Source organism: Lissotriton vulgaris, chromosome 6 (assembly GCF_964263255.1).
Source record: "Lissotriton vulgaris chromosome 6, aLisVul1.2, whole genome shotgun sequence".
Taxonomy (NCBI): domain Eukaryota; kingdom Metazoa; phylum Chordata; class Amphibia; order Caudata; family Salamandridae; genus Lissotriton; species Lissotriton vulgaris.
In genome coordinates, this window is record NC_141694.1 from 1,663,820,694 (window position 1) to 1,663,843,561 (window position 22,868).

At 49.3% G+C, this 22,868-nt stretch overlaps 1 protein-coding gene across 4 annotated transcripts in view; it reads left to right on the forward strand.

Annotated features, from left to right (window-relative positions):
• The first annotated feature begins 502 nt into the window (after positions 1 to 502).
• Positions 503 to 22,868, forward strand: part of KCNH1 (potassium voltage-gated channel subfamily H member 1) — a 1,530,898-nt gene continuing 1,508,532 nt past the window's right edge. For all 4 annotated transcript variants that reach the window (XM_086927835.1, XM_086927836.1, XM_086927833.1 and 1 more), the window contains exon 1: positions 503 to 781. In XM_086927835.1, the coding sequence (XP_086783961.1) occupies positions 703 to 781 (79 nt within the window). In that variant the 5' untranslated portion in view covers positions 503 to 702. The remainder of the gene's footprint in view (positions 782 to 22,868) is intronic.

Genomic DNA, 22,868 nt, shown 5'->3' on the forward strand with positions numbered 1-22,868 from the left:
GGACCAACAACCCTATCGGCCCCACAAACAACTTCACACCAGCGTGAAGTTGATTGTAAGTCGGGATGGTTGGGGGGAGTGCCCAGATGTTTCTGTTGGGAGGACAGGCAGTGCTTTGATTTAAGGCTTCAGTATGTCTAACCTGAGAACACAAAATCGGCCCCTATTACCTCATTTTATTTACCAGCAGCAGCGAGGGCATCAGGTTTCTTTTCGCCCAGGGCGCTGCATGAGCAAGGGCCGCCCCTGCCTAGGAGTAAATAAAGCACCTGCCTGCCGGGGCACCTGTCAAACTGAGGTGAATCCTCAGCGGCACTTTAATCTGCATCACTTCTAAAGTCAAGTGCGGGCTGAGCGGAGCTCCACTAGGTGGCGCTCTTGCTCTGGACTTGAGACGGGCGCCCCGGGTCCGGCTGTGAGAGTCCCTGTCCAGCCCCAGAGTGTGCAGGTGCTGCCGGCACTGCCAGGCCTCGGCCGCCAGAGGGCGCCGCGCGGCCGCGCAGGGAGTCGCTGAGCGTGGGCAGCGGTGGGACGAGGGACGCGGAGGATGCTGCCCGGCAGAGCTGCCGCCTCCGCTGGCTGCCAGCTACTGCCGGGGCTCGGAGGACCATGAGGTGCGGCTGTGCGGAGCGGGACCCGGGGCTCGAGGTTCTGCCCCCCACCCCCGAGCATCCCTGAACCTCCCGCGGCGGCGGCGGGAACATGTCGATGGCCGGGGGCCGGAGAGGGCTGGTGGCCCCCCAGAACACCTTCCTGGAGAACATCGTGCGGAGATCCAATGGTAAGCAAGCGGCCTGACCTCCCCCCCGGTGCGGTGGAGACTGACTGACCTTTGATCCTCCGCAGGGGAGTTCTTAGAACTGACCCAGCTCTGCTGGGTGAGGGGTCCCCAGAAAGTGACTTCAGGGCTGCAGGGTGATGCTCAAACACTGCCCTGGTGCGTCTCCTGGGACCTGTATATATATATATCCTGTGGTGCTTTCCCCGTGTACTGGCCCCCAGATATGTGCCCCCCCCCCACCCCCCCCCTGCAGTGGTCCGAGTCCAGGGGCAGTGAAGGGCCGGGCCCTCCCCGTGGATTGGCCCCTGCACTCGGGCACTTTAGGGGGTTGTAAGTGCTGTGCACATCTCCCCTGGTACTGAACACCTGCGCTGCTGGGGGGCTCTCCCCTGACCCCAGGGCTACGGAGGGAGTCTCCGGGCACTGACACATGCAGAGCACGCTGCAGGTGACGATTCGTCGCGTAGTGCCTGGAAGTGGGGGAGGGGAGAGTGGCCGTACCCTCTCTACTCCAAGGTGTTCTCTACACTGATGCCAGCTAGGTACCCAGCATCGTGTCATCGCCGCCCCTTAGCGGCCCTTCACTATCGGGTCTTCTGGCATTGATCCATGCAGAGCCGGCTGCCCCTGTACAGTAAAATTACTCATGTACTGACCTCTGTACTTGGGGGGGAGAGGGTGTCTCTCCATAGCAGTACACTGGTGATGCAGGGGGTTCCGTACACTGACCTTTGCCCCGCAGATTTTGAGGGTCTCCCTGCGCCCTCTAGGTATACGGGCCTGCCTCTGCCCTGCACACCTCCGGGGCAGGACAGGCCCCCATGGCAGCGCCTCACGGCGTTCAGCGGCCCTCAGGCACGCACCCAAGGGCAAGGAATTGAGAGAGACTTCTAAAATGTACCCTCAGGCAGGCACAGGTGCCACCCCGGCTGCAACAACCAGCTGGAGTGAAACGAGGGCGAGATTTGTCTGGGATTGCTGGAAGCACCCCCCGCCCCCCCCCCCCCCCCCCCCCCAGCAACACCCCCTACTCCCATCACCCCACTTCACTCACCACCACCCCAAGCGCTGCGTCTCCATTCACCTGCTATTCAACGGATAAACATACCTGTAAAGAATAGCGACTTTTTATGGCATGTGTTAAATTGTTGAAACGAGCGCTTCAGAGCACGCAATGAGTATAGGAAGCGCTATAAGAATATGTGCACTATGCAGTTTGCCGTTGCTTGCGGGTTCGGGTGCACAGGAGCACGGGCTCTGTCCTGGGCATGTAAAGGTTCGGCACTGATGGTATTTACCTGTGATGCCTTGAAGTAAACCCTGCCAGACAGTGTTGACACAGCTTTAAGTATTTGCACTTGTTTTCAATGTTATTGAAGGAGCTGATACAGTCTCATTAGATTATCTGATGTTATATTGCTTTTGAAACACTGTAAAACTGTATATATAAATATTTTTAATATGCAACAAAATATATATTTATAATAAAACGGTAAACTGTGTTGAAAACGAAAGGGAACCCACCGCCCGGGGGAGTTATTGCAGATATGAAGGTTTTGCAGCACATGGTCTTAAGTGTGTAACATTCCGCGAAGACACAATCCGCACCTCCCTGATACTGAACACTTTCACCAAAACTTTCGATAGAAGTTCCTTCCTGCTTCTCATTGGCGCTTATACCTGGCACTTTTCACCCGGGGTGGGTGTATCGGAAGGTACCATCCCTTAGAGGGGACAGACGATGTATGGGGTTTGCTCTTTCACCTCTTCTCTCTCTAGCCCTTTCCCTTGTGGTTGGACCGCCTCACCCTCCCACCTACTCTTCCTCATATTGCCACACGCATGAGCCCTGCTGCCTGTCACCGAAGTCTTACATTTTGAGTCAAAGAACTAAACTCTATCACAGTTGCACTTGTATTTCGTGCATTTAAGAGTACCGTTTCTGTTTAAACATGGAAGTACCCTGTCCTCCGGCTCCTTGTCTTAGTGGATGCTCTGGATGTCCGCACAGGTGTGCGTCGGTGTGGTTCTGCCTGCTCTGTTTACCTGTGCGTGCATGCTTGTGCTTCCACACCTGTGCTTCTTCGGGCTATTACCACTGTCGCGTGCCGGCGTCCACGTGGGTGCTGAGTGCGCGCGCCCACGCGTCAGCTCATTTGGCGCCTTTGGATCTGCCCGTTCAGCGTCTCTGTAAAGATGCTCCGGTTTCTGCGCCTCTTTGATGAGTCTATGCACGCGCCGCTGTGTCCGAGCATGCTCAGTCCGCGTGCCTCTTTTCGCTTTACTGTGCGTCTGTACACTACACACCGTCTCTCAATATATTTTCTGTCTGTACCTGTTCATCGTGCGACCATCCTGTGTGTTTGTCTAGGCTTCCTCGGTGCCCTCTCTGTACTTTCCCTGTCTGTTCTGTTTGCTTCTGTGACCAAGTGTCCATAATAAACATGCACCGTGTTGATGTCCGAGATCTTGTCTGAAGGGCTTTAGGTGGGGTGGGTCCAGCCAGGTCATGGCCTGCTGCTGTAATCAACAACTGACTTTGAAATGGGTCTTTCTTGGGTGCGGTGTTCGTGTCGCTAACTTTACAAGCAAAACAGGTCGTTGTCTCAACCGCTGTAGAAACCCTCACGGTGATCCGTGTCAGTGACGCAGTTCCTATTTGCATTTCACACGTTTTATTTCATTCGGCATTCATTAAGAGCATTCCCCTCTTCCCAGATGCGTTTGTGTAGTTTTTTCTTTGCCACATAAGACCCTTGTATGCTGCATCCTGGGACCTGAGTTGCCTCTGCGTCTGGGTGAGTTGTGGGTAGGTGCTCATGACTGGGTACGATTGAGAGCTCTGGGATTGGGACTCTGTGACTTTCTCACATGTCTGAAGGTGCTCAGACGACATGCCCATCCCATCACTGGCCTCTCAGAACAACACACAGAACAGTGGTCCCTTATGTTTGATTTGTAGTTACAACTTTATGTGAAACAGTGTGGAGCAGGTATGTACAGCTGTTGAAACGTGGAGATCACCAAAATAAAATAAATAAAATGCAGTGTTTCCAACTGAGCGGAGTGTGTGTGTTGTAGGAAACATGATGCAAGGTAGTCCGTGCTGATGAGAGAGTAGAAAGATAGTGATGAGGAGGAAAAAGATCTCGTATGATATATGTAGATGGGGGATTCCTGCAAAACAGTGAGGGAAACAGGGATTGGCTATCTAACTTAGTAAAAGATTGCAGAGGAGCTAGTGTGAGTGAGAGAACAGGCGTGATTGAGACACTGAACAATACTACCCCTTTCACAGATATTAGTGATGTTCAATTCACAGTCTTATATTTTCAGATTTCGTGTGATTATTGTTACTGATTTGTTTCATGCTGTTAACAAGCACTGTCAAAGCCAACAGGTTTAGCTTCTTTCAGGCACATGCTCAAGGTTGTGTGAATTGCCTAGATGCAAGAATATGATTTCCTAGTATTTATCTGCCTCTATGTGTGCTCTGAATTTCTTTATCCATGCCCTGCTGTCTAAGTATTCTCAGTGTTTCTATGTTCATGCCTCTTTCTCTGCAAATGCTTAGTTTGCCTTTCTCCTTGCCCATGTCTATGCTTGCGCAGCATTTTTCGGTCCACGCCCCAGTATCTGTGAACACTCTGCATGCTTTTGACCATGCTCCAGTGTCTGTGAATGCTCAGCATTTTTCTTACCATGCTCCAGGGTTTGTTAACGCTCAGCATTCTTCTGTCCATGCTCCAGTGTCTGTGAACCTTCAACATTCTCCTGACCATGCTCCAATTTCTGTGAACACTCAGCATTCTGCTGTCCATGCTCCAGTGTTTGTGAACGCTCAGCATTCTTCTGACCATGCTCCAGTGTCTGTGAACACGCAACATTCTGCTGTCCATGCTCCAGTGTTTGTGAACGCTCAGCATTCTTCTGACCATGCTCCAATGTCTGTGAGCACGCAGCATTCTTCTGTCCATGCTCCAGTGTCTTTGAATGCTCAGCATTCTTCTAACCATGCTCCAGTGTTTGTGAACGCTCAGCATTCTTCTGACCATGTTCCAATGTCTGTGAACACGCAGCATTCTTCTGTCCATGCTCCAGTGTCTTTGAATGCTCAGCATTCTGCTGTCCATGCTCCAGTGTTTGTGAACGCTCAGCATTCTTCTGACCATGCTCCAGTGTCTGTGAACACGCAGCATTCTTCTGTCCATGCTCCAGTGTCTGTGAATGCTCAGCATTATTCTGACCATGCTCCAGTGTTTGTGAACGCTCAGCATTCTTCTGACCATGCTCCAGTGTTTGTGAACACTCAATATTCTTCTGACCATGCTCCAGTGTCTGTGAATGCTCAGCATTATTCTGTCCATGCTCCAGTGTCTGTGAACGCTCAGCTTTCTTCTGTCCATGCTCCAGTGTCTGTGAACATTCAACATTCTTCTGACCATGCTCCAGTGTCTGTGAATGCTCAGCATTCTTCTGACCATGCTCCAGTGTTTGTGAACACTCAGCATTCTTCTGACCATGCCCAAGTGTGAGAAGTTGGCCTGATATGTAGTGTTTCCAATTCTGGAACCACTGGGTATCAGTCCAAACAAACCCCAAAGATGTCAGGTTGTAAGTCAACCTTGTAGACAAGCTATCCTAGTGGTAGCATGGACTAAGCAGCCTTAAAGGCTTAACTTAAGAGGTCGTGTTAAGCGAGCTGTTTTACCACATACAATCCTGTAATCAAATGAAAGGACACCACACAAGTATATATTATAAAAATATATGTATTTATTTCTAAATTACTCCCCAGTACTCTTTATGAGGAAAGGGGCACAAGCGTTAAATCAAAAGCACAGTAAAACATATAAAGTTGCACAGTTATGGATGAGGGCGGGTGGCCACTCAGACCATATATTAAAAAAGTGGTATAAGGAACACTTATCGAACAATGGTTAGGCCTAGGGCCTAGAGATTCGCTGGGAGCAGTCGGGACTAGCAATGATGAAGTCGGGAGTAGCCCACAGGAGACGGGTGCAGCACGGAAAGTGCGGCGCGCACCAATGTAAAGTCAATGGTGCGTAAAGTTTGGATAAAGTGAATTAAATGATACTTCCGCTGAACCTAGGAACACAAAACTTTAGACACAGACCCTAGAGGTGTGTACCAGTGTAAGGACACCGGCGTTGCAAAGTTACCTCACCCACAGGCCGTGGGTGCACAGGGTCGAAGTGGCGTCGGGTTCTGTCACGCAGGTTCTTGGTGCTTGAAGCTGTTGCAGCTGCAGGCGCTGTGAAGCAGAAGTGTCCGGTGCGATCCAAGGGTGGATCGAAGTAGAAAAGTACCTGAAAGCAGAGGGGACAGAGTCTGGGTCACTTAGCAGTGACCAGGGTGGAACCAGGACGGAACCAGGCAATGTCGGGCGCAATCAGGCGGTTGTCGATAGGCTTCTCTCCGCTGTCACGTGGGCTCTGGGGCATCTGCGACGTCCAGGAGCAGGTCACGATCTGTCCCACGTAGGCTCTCGCCGTCAGCACCGTCGGCTTCAAGATTGCAGCAAACAGCACTTGGCAAAAGCAATCCACGCAGAACCGGGAGATTGCTTATCACTCGAACCAGGAGGGTCAGAGTGGGTGCTCCTTTTCACAGGAGCTGGTGCAGATCTGGAGCAACCAGAAAAGCAAGTCGTATTTCAAGTTTCGTCGGCACAGGGGCCACAAGCCAGCTGGCAAGTGACCGGGCCAACGCGTCGAGCGCACACAAGCAGAAGGGCCCCACGCAGCACTCGTCGAGTGTGGAGGGGTGAGCTTTGGTGCAAGTGGAGCTCGGGGCTGGGGCTTCTCAAACCCCGGTGTACAGCTTCGAGGGTCACTCGTGGGCTGCACGTCAGCGTCTCGTGGCCTTTTCAAGATGGCGTGCCCCACGCTTCCGGTCGCCTCCACGGGTCTCAGCTCTGCAGGGACTGTGGATCGGGCAGGTAGAAGGCAGGCAAGCTTGATCTCGTCGATCTCTGTCGCTCGAGTTCCGGCGGGAACTGCAACAAAGCAAGGGTCGAGGGCTGGATGGTGCCTGTTTGCACAGGGTGGTCACTCCTTGACCACAAGGGAGATTCTTCAGTCTTCTCACGTCGTGTAGAAAGTCGAAGGGTCCAGATTTCGTTTCTTATGTTTCTTCAGGATGATCTGAAGTCCGTTGGGACTGCTCCCCCTCTTATTCGAATCTAGGGGGTTGGACATCCTGCTAGGTCCCCTCCTATGGGTGGGACCCAGGAAGGGGGTGGTTACACCCCTCTCCTTTGATCCTGGCCGCGCTGGGACAGGGGCTGGGAGGCCCCAGAACCGGTTTGGCCGGATCCTGCAAGGGGCAGCCTTGTGCTCCCCAGGCAGTGTCTGGTTTCTTTGAAACCTCCCTACTCCAATCCACTATCTCCTGTCTGGGGTGGTTTGACACCGCCCTGTGACAGGAAACTCTTTGTCCAGGCCTCCTCTGCCGGGTTTCGGTCAGCAGCAGGAGGCCAGACCCGTGTCTGTGGCAGGGGCATCCATTTTGTGGATCTGAGGCTCATTTTAAATCAACCGCGTTTCAGTAAAGTAACATGTCTTCTCCCTCTAGAAGGGTGGAATGCTACCCCCGTCGCCAGAACTGGCGAGGGGGTAGTATTCCAATTCGTATGACACCTTACACGACATGTTTTGATAAAGCCAAACCAAAGTTGCTATATAACCGCGAGGATTATAAGGCGCTTACGAGTATATGGTATGGCATTATCCCGGATCAGCTTAGGGAGTTGTTCCCGACAGCTGCAGACAGGCTCAGCTCATGCCAGAGCTCCATCTCACATAAAACCACGCACTCTGCCTCCAGGATTGATGAGGCCTTCCATAGGAGTGACTCACAGGCTATATATGTGTCCAGATATAGGTTTAGATATAGGTATACTATATCTAAGCAAGGGGTGATTACACCCACTTGCCCCAGCTGAGTGATCAGCCAGTTGTGTCAATTTAAGAACCAGCCAGGGGTGGCAAAAGCTATGCTTCAGCCCCTGGTAGGCCTTGGTGGCACCTATGCCCTGAGCACCTATAGTGCATGGTACAGGGGCTGACAAGGAGTCCATTTCCAATTGTGGTATGTACCTATAGCACATGTATTATAAATTTAGAGAGAGAACAGCAGGCTGGGGGTCTGATTAGCAGGCCCACAGCCTCAGTAAGTCGAAAACCAGTGAAGCAAAAAGCAAAAATTGGGGTGACCATAGGATAGCAGACCCTACTCTCCTACATAACCCCCCCCCAAACGCAGGGACATTAAACTTAACCTTGACCAGATAAGTCTTCATGTTCTAAGTGGAAGTACCTGGAGAGACCATCTGCATTACCATGGTCAGTCCCTGGGCGGTGCTCCACTGTAAAGTCCATCCCCTGTAGGGAAATGGACCACCTGAGCAGTTTGGGATTTTCACCCTTCATCTGATTTAGCCACAAGAGGGGCTTATGGTCTGTCTGAATTAGGAAGTGAGTACCAAACAAGTATGGCCTCAACTTCTTCAGGGCCCAAACCACAGCAAAGGCCTCCCTCTCAATAGCTGACCAACGTTTCTCCCTGGGGGTCAGCCTTCTGCTAATAAAAGCAATGGGCTGGTCTTGACCATCTTGATTAAGTTGTGAAAGCACAGCTCCCACCCCCAACTCAGAAGCATCTGTCTGTACAATGAACTGTTTGGAGTAGTCAGGACTCTTCAGGATAGGTGCAGAGCACATGGCCTTCTTCAGGTCATCAAATGCCTTTTGACAGCTAACTGTCCACTGAACCTTTTTGGGCATCTTCTTGGATGTCAAGTCATTCAATGGTGTCACAATGGACCCATAGTTCTTTACAAATTTTCTGTAATACCCAGTCAGGCCCAAGAAGGCTCTGACTTGTGTCTGGGTAGTTGGAGGAGCCCAGTCCTGTATGGTCTGGATCTTGCTCTCCAGTGGTTGAACTTGACCCCCACCTACTAGGTGGCCCAAGTACACAACCTTGCTCTGCCCTATCTGGCACTTAGTAGCCTTGATAGTCAGGCCTGCCTTTTGCAGGGCCTCCAGAACCTTCTTCAGGTGGATCAGGTGATCCTCCCAGGTGGAGCTAAAGACAGCAATATCATCTAGATATGCTGCACAAAAGTCATCCAACCCAGCAAGGACTTGGTTCACCAACCTTTGGAAAGTGGCAGGTGCATTCTTCAAGCCAAAGGGCATTACCACAAACTGATAATGTCCACTAGGGGTCGAAAATGCTGTTTTGGCTTTTGACTCCTCAGCTAGTCTGATTTGCCAGTAGCCAGCTGTCAAATCAAATGTGCTCAGAAACTTGGCAGAAGCCAATTTATCAATGAGCTCATCTGCTCTTGGAATGGGATGAGCATCTGTCCTAGTGACAGCATTGAGACCTCTGTAGTCCACACAAAACCTCATTTCTCTCTTCCCATCTTTGGTATGAGGTTTTGGCACAAGGACCACTGGGCTAGCCCATGGGCTCTCTGATGGCTCAATCACTCCAAGCTCCAACATCTTTTGCACCTCAGCCTTTATACAATCCCTGACATGGTCAGGTTGCCTGTAGATCTTATTCTTCACAGGCAGATTGTCACCAGTGTCCACCTCATGGGTGCACCAGTTAGTCTGACTGGGTGTGAGTGAAAACAATTGTCTGTGGGCCTGCAACACCTGTCTGCAGTCCACCTGTTGCTGCTCAGTGAGGCTGCCTGCCAAGGCTACTCCATCAACTGAACCATCATCAGGGTTCTGGGAAAGCAGGTCTGGGAGAGGGTCACTCTCTTCCTCCTGTTCCCCATCTGTGGCCATGAGGAGACTCATGTCCTCCCTGTCAACAAATGCTTTCAATCTGTTCACATGGAGCACCCTGTGGGGGCTCCTAGGGGTACCAAAGTCAACCAAGTAGGTGACTTCTCCCTTCTTTTCAATGATAGGGTAGGGTCCAGTCCATTTGTCCTGGAGAGCTGCTGGCCCCACTGGGTCCAACACCCACACCTTCTGTCCTGGCTGGAACTCAACCATGACAGCCTTTTGGTCATGCCAGGCTTTCTGTAATTCCTGACTTGCCTCAAGGTTTTTGGATGCTCTCTCCATGTATTCAGCCATCCTGGAGCGGAGACCAAGTACATAGTCCACAATGTCTAGTTTAGGCTTTTTGAGAGGTAACTCCCATCCTTCCTTCACCAAACTCAATGGACCTCTTACAGGGTGGCCAAACAAAAGTTCAAAAGGGCTGTAGCCAACCCCCTTCTGTGGGACCTCTCTGTAAGCAAAGAGCAAGCAGGGTAAAAGGATGTCCCATTTCCGCCTAAGCTTCTCTGGTAAACCTTTTATCATTCCCTTTAGGGTCTTGTTGAACCTTTCCACAAGCCCATTGCACTGTGGATGGTAGGGTGTGGTAAACTTATAGTTTACTCCACACTCTTTCCACATTGCTTTTAAGTATCCAGACATAAAGTTAGTACCTCTGTCTGAAAGAACCTCCTTTGGAAAGCCCACTCTTGAGAAAACTGCAATGAGGGCTTTTGCCACCACAGGAGCTGTGGTGGTCCTCAGGGGAATTGCCTCTGGGTACCTGGTGGCATGATCCACTACCACCAGTATAAATCTGTGCCCAGATGCTGTTTGAGGATCCATGGGACCCACAATGTCTATTCCAACTCTTTCAAAGGGTACCCCCACCACAGGTAGTGGTATCAGGGGGGCCTTTGTTGTGCCACCTGACTTACCACTGGCTTGGCAAGTGACACAGGAGCGACAAAACTCCTTGACATTTTCTGACATGTGAGGCCAGTGAAAGTGTGGAACAAGCCTGTCCCAAGTCTTATTCTGGCCTAAGTGTCCTGCAAGGGGAATATCATGGGCCAAGGTAAGAAGGAAGCCCCTAAACTTCAAAGGTATGACCAACCTCCTGGTTGTGCCAGGCTTGGGGTCTCTAGCCTCTGAATAAAGGAGCCCTTCATCCCAATACACCTTATGGGTACCTTGAGCATTCCCTGCAGCCTCAGCAGCAGCTTGCTGTCTGAGGGGTTCAAGTGAAGGGCAATCTAATTGAGCCTGCCCCAGGTCTGCCCTTGAGGGTCCCCCTGTCCCCAGAAACTCAACCTGTTCAGGTTCAAGCTCATCTGAGACAGTCTCCTCTTGGACTGCAGAATCAGTTTCCTGTGAAACTTGATCCTCAACCTGGGGCAAGTGGGAAGGCACAGCCTTAACCCTCTTGCTCCTCCTCTTGGGTTGTGGTTGGTCTATTGTTTCAAGATCCACCACTGGTTCAGGAAGGCACTTCTTAGCCTGAGACCTTGTCACTGCAAGGACATGAGCTGAAATCCCTAGCATTTCTGCATGAGTCCTGTACTCCACTTCTGACCAAACTGAGCTTTCAAGATCATTGCCTAACAGACAGTCTACTGGGAGGTCTGCACTCACAACAACTTTCTTTAGGCCATCTACCCCTCCCCAGGAGAAGTTCACAACAGCCACACTATGGGAAGTAGTGGAGTTGCTTGCATTGGTCACTAGGTAACTTTCACCTAGTACAATCTGTCCAGGATCCACAAAGCCAGGTGTCACCATTGTGACACTGGCACAAGTGTCCCTGTAGGCCTGAGCCAGTTTCTCATTAATTAAGGGAGTCTGCCTATATTTGCCCAGATTACTGGGGCTTACTGCAGTGGGCAAAGATAAGTCCACATCATATAGGAGAACTGCCTGTGTGGGGATTCTGACTAGGCCAGATTCCACCTCAGTACCCAGGGTCAACCCTACTAAACCCTTTGGCTGTGTACCACCACTGTTAACTGTACTAGGGGGTGCAGGTGCTTTAGGAGCTGCAGTGGTGGGGACTGGATTTTTCTTAGTGCATTCACTGCCCCAGTGTGAAACTGATTTGCAGGTATTACACCAAGGTTTCTTTGGGCCATCATTCTTCTTTTTCTTGTTTCCATTTTGGGAACCCCCCTCCTTATTACTAGTTTGGGGGCCTGAAGACTTCTGGTCCTTTTCTTTATCTTTCTGATTCCCACCCTTCTGGTCTGTTTTCTTCTGGTCACCTTGGTTCTGGTTTTTCTGCTTAATCCTTGTTCTGACCCATTTGTCTGCCTTCTTTCCCAATTCTTGGGGAGAGGTCAAATCAGAGTCAACAAGGTATTGATGCAACAGCTGGTTCTGACAGTTATTAAGGATCTGTTCTCTCATCATAAGATTGTACAATCCTGTATAGTCTGAAACTTTACTTCCCTGCAGCCAACCCTCCAGAGCCTTAGTGGCACAATCTACAAAATCAGTCCAGTCCTGAGTCTGTGCTTTTTGGGTGTCTCTGAACAACAACCTGTATTGCTCAGTGGTTAGGCCAAACCCTTCAATAAGAGCACTCTTCAGAACAGAGTAGTTTTTGGCATCCTCAGGTCTAACAGTGAGGAGCCTGTCCCTCCCTTTCTCAGAAAAGGAGTACCATAAAATTGCTGCCCACTGATCCTCAGGGACCTGCTGTACCATGCAGGCCCTCTCAAGAGCAGTCATCCATTTGTGGATATCATCCCCTTCCTTGTAGGGGGGCACAATTTTTGTCAGGTTTCTATTGTCATAGGCCCTGTCTTTAGGAACTTTGCTGCCACCAGTGGCATCTAAGCCACACAATTTTCTTTCTCTTGCTAAAGCAAGTTTAGCTTGAGCCAAGGCTACCTCTTCCCTTTCTATTTGGAGTTGGACAGCCCTCATCCTGGCCCTATGCTCTTTTCTCTGGGAGGAAGTCATCCCTCTTTGAGATTCTCTTGAGGCACTAGAAAGGTGAGAGTCCCTTGATAGAGATCTCTCCCTCCTATTACCTGGGAGAATGTGGTTATGAGATCTGGGGAGGTGCTGGCCCTCTCCATTCCCATGTAGGTCCAAGTTGGCCTGGTTAAGCCTGGCAACCTGTACCTGGTTTCCCCTCTGATCCTGATCTTCAGGCTCTTCTACATCATAGCCTTCCTCTTCCTCTTCCTCCTCCTCTTCTTCTGGAAGATTCTCATTCTCAGGGGAGTTTATCCCTTCACCTGATTCTAAGGGAGCCTGACTCACCTTATCTAGGTCATCCTTTTCTAGGAGAGCTATTAGGGAAGGAATGGTAGGGCCTCTGCCCTTTTTTAGCCCCCTGGCTGTGCACAAGGCACTCAGGTCTTTGTGGCTAAGGTTGTCATATCTGGATGTTGTCCCTATAGGATCAACTTCTACAGGAGCAGAGCCTGAGGGTCTACCTGTATCAGACATGACTGCTAGTGAGGTGTAAGTGGTGCACTTACCTACACTAAGTGGTTTCCTACTGTACCTTGCTAGTGAGTTGTAGTCAGGGTGTGCTAATCCCTTTAATCTACAACTACTAAGTTCAGTAGAACTTAATATGCTAAGCTTTTGATTTATATGTACCTAGAGGTACTTGATGTGATCTTTCAATTTGATAAAGATTGCAATGGTAAAACAAACAGCAAGCTCAAATCCGCACCGCTGCACACCAATGTGAGAAGTTGGCCTGATATGTAGTGTTTCCAATTCTGGAACCACTGGGTATCAGTCCAAACAAACCCCAAAGATGTCAGGTTGTAAGTCAACCTTGTAGACAAGCTATCCTAGTGGTAGCATGGACTAAGCAGCCTTAAAGGCTTAACTTAAGAGGTCGTGTTAAGCGAGCTGTTTTACCACATACAATCCTGTAATCAAATGAAAGGACACCACACAAGTATATATTATAAAAATATATGTATTTATTTCTAAATTACTCCCCAGTACTCTTTATGAGGAAAGGGGCACAAGCGTTAAATCAAAAGCACAGTAAAACATATAAAGTTGCACAGTTATGGATGAGGGCGGGTGGCCACTCAGACCATATATTAAAAAAGTGGTATAAGGAACACTTATCGAACAATGGTTAGGCCTAGGGCCTAGAGATTCGCTGGGAGCAGTCGGGACTAGCAATGATGAAGTCGGGAGTAGCCCACAGGAGACGGGTGCAGCACGGAAAGTGCGGCGCGCACCAATGTAAAGTCAATGGTGCGTAAAGTTTGGATAAAGTGAATTAAATGATACTTCCGCTGAACCTAGGAACACAAAACTTTAGACACAGACCCTAGAGGTGTGTACCAGTGTAAGGACACCGGCGTTGCAAAGTTACCTCACCCACAGGCCGTGGGTGCACAGGGTCGAAGTGGCGTCGGGTTCTGTCACGCAGGTTCTTGGTGCTTGAAGCTGTTGCAGCTGCAGGCGCTGTGAAGCAGAAGTGTCCGGTGCGATCCAAGGGTGGATCGAAGTAGAAAAGTACCTGAAAGCAGAGGGGACAGAGTCTGGGTCACTTAGCAGTGACCAGGGTGGAACCAGGACGGAACCAGGCAATGTCGGGCGCAATCAGGCGGTTGTCGATAGGCTTCTCTCCGCTGTCACGTGGGCTCTGGGGCATCTGCGACGTCCAGGAGCAGGTCACGATCTGTCCCACGTAGGCTCTCGCCGTCAGCACCGTCGGCTTCAAGATTGCAGCAAACAGCACTTGGCAAAAGCAATCCACGCAGAACCGGGAGATTGCTTATCACTCGAACCAGGAGGGTCAGAGTGGGTGCTCCTTTTCACAGGAGCTGGTGCAGATCTGGAGCAACCAGAAAAGCAAGTCGTATTTCAAGTTTCGTCGGCACAGGGGCCACAAGCCAGCTGGCAAGTGACCGGGCCAACGCGTTGAGCGCACACAAGCAGAAGGGCCCCACGCAGCACTCGTCAAGTGTGGAGGGGTGAGCTTTGGTGCAAGTGGAGCTCGGGGCTGGGGCTTCTCAAACCCCGGTGTACAGCTTCGAGGGTCACTCGTGGGCTGCACGGTCAGCGTCTCGTGGCCTTTTCAAGATGGCGTGCCCCACGCTTCCGGTCGCCTCCACGGGTCTCAGCTCTGCAGGGACTGTGGATCGGGCAGGTAGAAGGCAGGCAAGCTTGATCTCGTCGATCTCTGTCGCTCGAGTTCCGGCGGGAACTGCAACAAAGCAAGGGTCGAGGGCTGGATGGTGCCTGTTTGCACAGGGTGGTCACTCCTTGACCACAAGGGAGATTCTTCAGTCTTCTCACGTCGTGTAGAAAGTCGAAGGGTCCAGATTTCGTTTCTTATGTTTCTTCAGGATGATCTGAAGTCCGTTGGGACTGCTCCCCCTCTTATTCGAATCTAGGGGGTTGGACATCCTGCTAGGTCCCCTCCTATGGGTGGGACCCAGGAAGGGGGTGGTTACACCCCTCTCCTTTGATCCTGGCCGCGCTGGGACAGGGGCTGGGAGGCCCCAGAACCGGTTTGGCCGGATCCTGCAAGGGGCAGCCTTGTGCTCCCCAGGCAGTGTCTGGTTTCTTTGAAACCTCCCTACTCCAATCCACTATCTCCTGTCTGGGGTGGTTTGACACCGCCCTGTGACAGGAAACTCTTTGTCCAGGCCTCCTCTGCCGGGTTTCGGTCAGCAGCAGGAGGCCAGACCCGTGTCTGTGGCAGGGGCATCCATTTTGTGGATCTGAGGCTCATTTTAAATCAACCGCGTTTCAGTAAAGTAACATGTCTTCTCCCTCTAGAAGGGTGGAATGCTACCCCCGTCGCCAGAACTGGCGAGGGGGTAGTATTCCAATTCGTATGACACCTTACACGACATGTTTTGATAAAGCCAAACCAAAGTTGCTATATAACCGCGAGGATTATAAGGCGCTTACGAGTATATGGTATGGCATTATCCCGGATCAGCTTAGGGAGTTGTTCCCGACAGCTGCAGACAGGCTCAGCTCATGCCAGAGCTCCATCTCACATAAAACCACGCACTCTGCCTCCAGGATTGATGAGGCCTTCCATAGGAGTGACTCACAGGCTATATATGTGTCCAGATATAGGTTTAGATATAGGTATACTATATCTAAGCAAGGGGTGATTACACCCACTTGCCCCAGCTGAGTGATCAGCCAGTTGTGTCAATTTAAGAACCAGCCAGGGGTGGCAAAAGCTATGCTTCAGCCCCTGGTAGGCCTTGGTGGCACCTATGCCCTGAGCACCTATAGTGCATGGTACAGGGGCTGACAAGGAGTCCATTTCCAATTGTGGTATGTACCTATAGCACATGTATTATAAATTTAGAGAGAGAACAGCAGGCTGGGGGTCTGATTAGCAGGCCCACAGCCTCAGTAAGTCGAAAACCAGTGAAGCAAAAAGCAAAAATTGGGGTGACCATAGGATAGCAGACCCTACTCTCCTACACCAAGTGTTTGTGAACACTCAGCATTCTTCTGACCATGCTCCAGTGTCTGTGAACGCTCAGCTTTCTTCTGTCCATGCTCCAGTGTCTGTGAACGCTCAGCTTTCTTCTGTCCATGCTCCAGTGTCTGTGAATGCTCAGCATTCTTCTGACCATGCTCCAGTGTTTGTGAACACTCAGCATTCTTCTGACCATGCTCCAGTGTCTGTGAACGCTCAGCTTTCTTCTGTCCATGCTCCAGTGTCTGTGAACGCTCAGCTTTCTTCTGTCCATGCTCCAGTGTCTGTGAACATTCAACATTCTTCTGACCATGCTCCAGTGTCTGTGAATGCTCAGCATTCTTCTGACCATGCTCCAGTGTTTGTGAACACTCAGCATTCTTCTGACCATGCCCAAGTGTTTGTGAACACTCAGCATTCTTCTGACCAAGCTCCAGTGTTTGTGAACACTCCGAGTTCTTCTGACCATGCTCCAGTGTCCGTGAACGTTCAACATTCTTCTGTCCATGCTCCAATGTCTGTGAATGCTCAGCATTCTTCTGTCCATGCTCCAGTGTCTGTGACTGCTCAACATTCTCCTGACCATGCTCCAGTGTCTTTGAACACTCAATATTCTTCTGAGCATGCCCACCCACAATCATCAGCGTTCGGCCTCAAATTGCAGAATTTCTAGCAGACTTAAAGGAGGTTATATATATCCCTTTGCTGCTGGGCCTTTTCCTGACGTCCTAAGCCTTTTTTTTGGCAATTTGGGGTAGATCGCGGTTAGGTCCCTATAACTGTTTGACCACATAAGGTATCCACGCCAAATTTATGCCCTTTTCTTCCAACACCATGGGGATTTTAAAGGTACCCAGGGTTTGTTGATTCCCCCGGAGGGGACCCAGAAATTAGCAAAAATGCAGCTAAATTCTGTTTGTTTTGGGAAAAATGGGATAAAAGGCTGCAGATGATAGCGTCTGGTTTTTTTCCCTGCAAATAATATCAACAAAGGGGTTGTGGTGCTGAAATCACCATCTTCGGAGCTTTCAGGGACTGATAGACTTTTGTCAGAAAACCAAACATTTTTACACAGTTTTGCCATTTTACTGGACATAGCTTATTTTTGCTATTTTTTGTGCTTTCAACCTCCTTCCAGTTAATGGTAACAATTGGTATGAAAGCAATGATGTATCATGGAAAGCTATACATTTCTGAAAAGTAAAGAAAAGAATTCCAAATACAGCAAGGGGTCATTTGTGTAGGTCCTTCAAGGTTTTATAATAGAAACTAACAGTTGAAAATAGGAAACATTGAAAATGAGTTAAAAAAAAAACAGCAATTTGTGCCAACGCTTTCACATGTAACTTCGTCTGAGTATGACAGATTTTTGAAAGGAATATGCTGTTGCATATGCTGGACTCTTCTGGTTGTGGAGATATATAGGACTTGTAGGGTCGCCAAGAATTCAAAGAACCCAGAGTCAATAACTGAGTAGCGTCTTGCAATGTTTTTTTTTTACTGTGTACTGGGTATATAGCAATTCATTTGGGAAAATATAAACAGGGAAAATTGGTATGAAAGACACCTATGTATTTCTGAAATAAGAACAAAATATAGAGTTTAGAAACAGTAACTATTTGCACATCTTTGAAATTGTGCGTACCCATACCAGCAGGTGAAATTTAGGACATTTTTCAAAGTGACTTATTTTTTACACATTGTCTTACATTTGGAAGGCAGAAATGCATTGAAAGTCAATAGGTAATAACAGTTGTTCAATAATTCTGTGTTTCCCTAAGTCTCTTGATAAAAATGGTCCTCACTTATGTGGGTAGGTGTAGTGCTCGCGACAGGAAATGTCCCAAAACGAAACATAGACACACCACATTTTCACAGTGAAATCTGACCCTTTTTTTGCAAAGTTCCAAGCTGTAGGTTTTGAACCCAAGCTCTGCGGCACTCAGGGAAACCTAGTAAACCTATATATTTTTGGAAACTAGACAACCAGGGGAATCCAGAATGGGGTGACTTGTGTGCCTTTCACTAGGGTTTGTTACCCTGAATTCCTTGCAAACCTCAAACTTTGTTTTTTTTCCAAAACACATTTTCCTCACATTCCTGTGGTGGAAAGTTCTGGAATCTGTGTGGATCCACGAAATTCCATCCACCACACATTCCCAAAAGTCTTCTAAAAAAATGGTATCTCACTTGTGTTGGAAGGCCTAGTGCCCGTACCAGGAAGCGGCCCAAAAGCAACGGGACCACACCTCATTTTCACAGTGAAAACAGACCCTTTTTTTACAAAATGCCTAGTTGTAGATTTTGAACCCTAGCTCTGCCGGCACCTAGGGAAACCGAGCAAACCTATACATTTTTGGAAAATAGACACCCAGGGGAATCCAGAATGGGGTTCATCAGGTTTTGTTACTCAGAATCCCTTACAAAACTCAAACTTTGTAAAAAGAAAACACATTTTCCTCACATTTCTGAGATGGAAAGGTCTGGAATCTGCGCAGATCTACAAATTTCCTACCACAAAGCGTTACCCCAGGTCTCCTGATAAAAATTGTACCTCAGACGCGTGGGTGGGTCAAGTACTTGCGACAGGCAAGGGCCCAAAACATATTGAGGAGACATCAAAATTACCTATCACAAAACAACCTGGTTTTGCAAGGGGGGTCACCTGGGTTTTTGGCCCCCGGCTTGGTGGCCATCTTGGGAAACCTACCAAACCCACACATTTCCGATAACTAGACACCAAGGGTAGTCCAGCAAGGTTTGGCTTGAGAGGGTCCCCCAACGTTTTCCTCCCCAGAATCCCCTGCAAACCTCAAATTTAGGTGAAAAAAACACATTTTCCACATATTTTTGAGTGGAATCATCGTGCCAGCACAAATGTACTACCCCACAGCATCCTTCTCAGTCTCCTGAGTGAAAGGATAAGCCCCCCATGCATATACAAAGCCAGCATAATCACTGGTACCTAGTGGGATCTCTGATGCCCCCTGGGGGGCAGATCAGGGGCTACTGTGCCCATCTGTCTCATGAGGGGGGAGAAAGACTCTGGCATTTTTTGGAGGTGGTGGGGGCATTGGCAGGCCCATTCTAGGGCAGCCCACATCCCTGATTTACAAAAAAAGAAGATTTCCCTGATGCCTATTAGGCTTTCTGCACCCCCTGGAGGCCGATAAGGAGCTTTTGCCCCTATCTGCATCCCGGGGGGAGGCAGAAAGACTGTACCATTTGTTTTTTGGGTGGAGGCAATGGCATGCCTGTTCTGGGAAGCCCCCATCCATACGTACTAAAAAAAACCCTGCCTAATGGGCTTTTAGTCCCCCGAGGGGCAGATCAGGGGCTACTGCCCCCTGCTGCCTCCTAGGGGGTGGGGGGCAGAAAGACTGTGGCATTTTTTGGGGGGGGGAATCCCTGTTGCCTAGTGGGCTATCTGCCACCCCCCTCGGGGGCAGATAAGGAACTTTTGCTCCATCTGCCTCCCATGAAGGGCATAAAGTATTTTGCCTTCATGGGGGGTAGGGCGGGGGCATTTGGATGCCCATTCTGGGCAGCCCCCACCCCTAGCCTATACAAAATAATCCCTGGCTTCAAGTGTGCTTTCTGCCCCCATGGGGGGCCGATTGGGGGCTACTGCCCCATCTGCCTCCTGGGGGGCAGAAAGACTGTAGCATTTTGGGGAGGGGGCATTGATATGCCCATTCTGGGCAGCTTCCACCCCTATGTATATAAAAATAAAAATCCCTGGTGCTTAGTTGGCCTTTTGCCCCCCTGGGGGGCAGATCAGGGACTATTGCCTTCATCTGCCCCTGGGGGGGGGGGGGGGGCAAAACGTCTTTTGTTTTCATTGGGGGGCATTTTCATGCCCATTCTGGGCAACTCCGACCCCTTGCCTATACAAAAAATCCCTGGCATCTAGGGTGCTTTTTGCCCCCCCAGGGGGGTAGATTGTGGGCTTATGCCCCCATCGGCCCCCCAGGGCGCAGTAAGACTGTTTGTACCCACATTATATAGGGGAGCAAAGGCCCTTACCCAAGGGCATGCTCCCCCCTCCCTGGTGGTTGGGTGGATCCCTGCTTGGGGATCGCCCTCCTGGGGTGATCCATAAGCAGGGATCCACTAGAGAAGGGTACCACTGGAAAGGGGAGATTCTCCTCTTTTCAATGATATCTCTCCCAAGTGTTTCTGTGTTCGGGACCTGAGATAGCCCCACGAGCACCAAAACTATGAAATTGATGCGAGCATTCGGCATTGCAATGAAAATGCAAATTGGCCTGGGGAGGTTGGGAAAGCTCTTACCCAACTTCCCAAGGCCAATAAAAAAAAGGAAGCCCCCCTGCTGTCTGTAGCAGAGAGATTTAGTGCCCCTGTTCTCATGACACCCACAGGCATTCGTGCGCTATATAAATCTCTCTCACATCACATCACATGACGGAATGGTTCCGTCATGAGCACAGGAGCACTGGTGCTCATGACTGAACCATTCCGTCATGAGCACCGAAGATTTAAACGAATGGCGGTATTAGACATACATCCTTGGTGTGGTCTTCCCTCAAACCTTTTGCTGTCATCCCTCCTGTTGTCTGGATTACATTTTTTGTTGACATTAGGACTCGGTGCACTTTAGCAATGCTAACCATTGCTAATGTGCTTGTGCTCCCTCCTTTCAATATGGTCAAATTAGGCTTTGCCTAGTTGGGCACATTTAATGTACTTATAAATGCCTAGTAAAGTGGCACTACATGTGCCCAAGGCCTGTAAGTTAAATGCTACTAGTAGACCAGCAGCACATATTGTGCTATCACTAAATTAGCCCTTCAAAGCATGTCTCAGGCCTACCATTGCTGCCTGTGTGCACTTTAAATCGACCTGACATAACAAACTTTTTGCCAGGAAAAACCTCCCTTTTTAATACATACAAGGCATCTGAAGTAGATGCTGAACAGCCCATAGGGCAGGGTACATTGTATTGAAAAGGTAGGGCATGTGTTTTTAAGTTTGACATGTCCTGGTAGTGAAAAACTCCTACATTCGTATTTCACCAGGCTCCCATAGAAAAACATTGGGTTACCTTATTACATTTAATAAGTGATACCTTTTAATTGGGAACAGGTAGAAAGGTCATGTTTGGTCTCAAAGGAATTGTAATTTAAAATCCTCAATAAAGGAAAAGTCAGATTTTAAGTCACAATTCTGAAAATGCTACTTTTAGAAAGCTAGCATTTTCATGTCCTCTTCATTTGGTGCCTGCAGCCTGTGTCCTGGTCACATGGCCATGAATAGTTGGCAGTTGGCCTTTGTGTATTCCTTCCAGACAGTGAGATAAAGAGGGACTTGGTGTTGCAGGATGGGAGGGGCAAGCTGTTTCGTATCCCACTTACATTCCAGAGGGCTGCCCCCAGCACACTCACAAAGGAACATGACAACAGCCTTTTGTCACCGTAGACTACGTGGAACTGAGGAAGGGGAAGGAAGTCACTTTTCGGAATCTGATGTGGGGAGCCCAAAAGTTTCACCCACTTCAAAAACTGGCACCGGTTATAACTACTGGATCTTTAGACCAACTCTTAAGTAAACGCCTTGAACTACAGAGGACCCCAAGAAGGACTATTCTGTACTTCAGAGGACTGTCCTCCTGCTTAAAGCTTGTCTTGTACCATCAGAAGACTGCCCTGCTGCTGGAGGCCGGCCTCGCTGCTTGAAATCAGGACTACTAGAGTGACTTGAAGGAATTGTTGGCTGGCCTCCTTTGAGAGCTACAGGGACACAACAAGCTCCAGGGTCCTTAAACCCTATACATGGCCTTCTAGAGTGAGTTCTAATCCCCGCTCGGGTGGAATCCAACCGGTCCTGGACCCTTGCAAGTGGTGCTCCTCCTGCCACAACCTGTAACTTGGGACATAAGAAAATGTTCACCAAAAAGTGACCTGAGAGCCAACTGGGACCCACCTGCTTTTAGATCGTCCGAGGTGCATCGCCGGTCTGCCTGACTTCGCAGTAGCTCACACAATGTTCTTCTTCGCAGCAGTAAATCTTGTTCAGCAGGACCTCTGAACAATGGTATCTGGTTTCGTGGAGCCCTCGTCAGCTACATCCTGCAGTTTCGCCCTGCTGGGGAGTTTCCAATTCCCAAAAAGTTATAATGGCCGAACGTAGAAATCTTCACTGATACTTCTTTCAGCAGCTCCCAGACGACAACGCCTCTTCCTCGGACACCGCTGGTTGCCATGACCCTCTGAATTTTACCTTCTCAGCAATTTTTTTTCAGAAATTCTTCTGAGTTAGAAGTCAAGCTGAGACTGGCCCAGTCCACCTTGTGTAGCCGTAAGGTGCTACATCGTAGTCAGTCTTAACTGTTGACTTTGCTCCAGTTTTCAATGCCAGATACCCACTATTGGCTCTTTTAATCTTTTAGGTGCTATTTACTTTAAAAAATCATAACTCTAGTTCTACTGATTGGATTTAATTTATTTGGTTGTCATTTTTAATTATTAAAATGTCTATTTTCTGTAAATTGGTGTGGGATTTTTCTTGTTATGTTTTGACTTCATTAATGGTTGTGTGCTGCATATATAATTAACACACTGCTTCTAAGTCAAGCCTAACTGTTTGTACAAAGCTACCAGAGTGCTGAGCACAGGTTAGTTTAGTGACTTTTGTGGACCACACTGACAGGGATTGTGTTTGTTGCTAAGTTAGCCTGTCTGCAAGAGGGCCAGAACAACACCAATACTACTAATAGGGCAGAAGCACATCCATCCCAGTGGAATTAGACGCAAACACTGTTCACCTGGCTACCTGGAACTGAATCATTGTAGGCACCCAGAAAATTATCTTGGAAAAT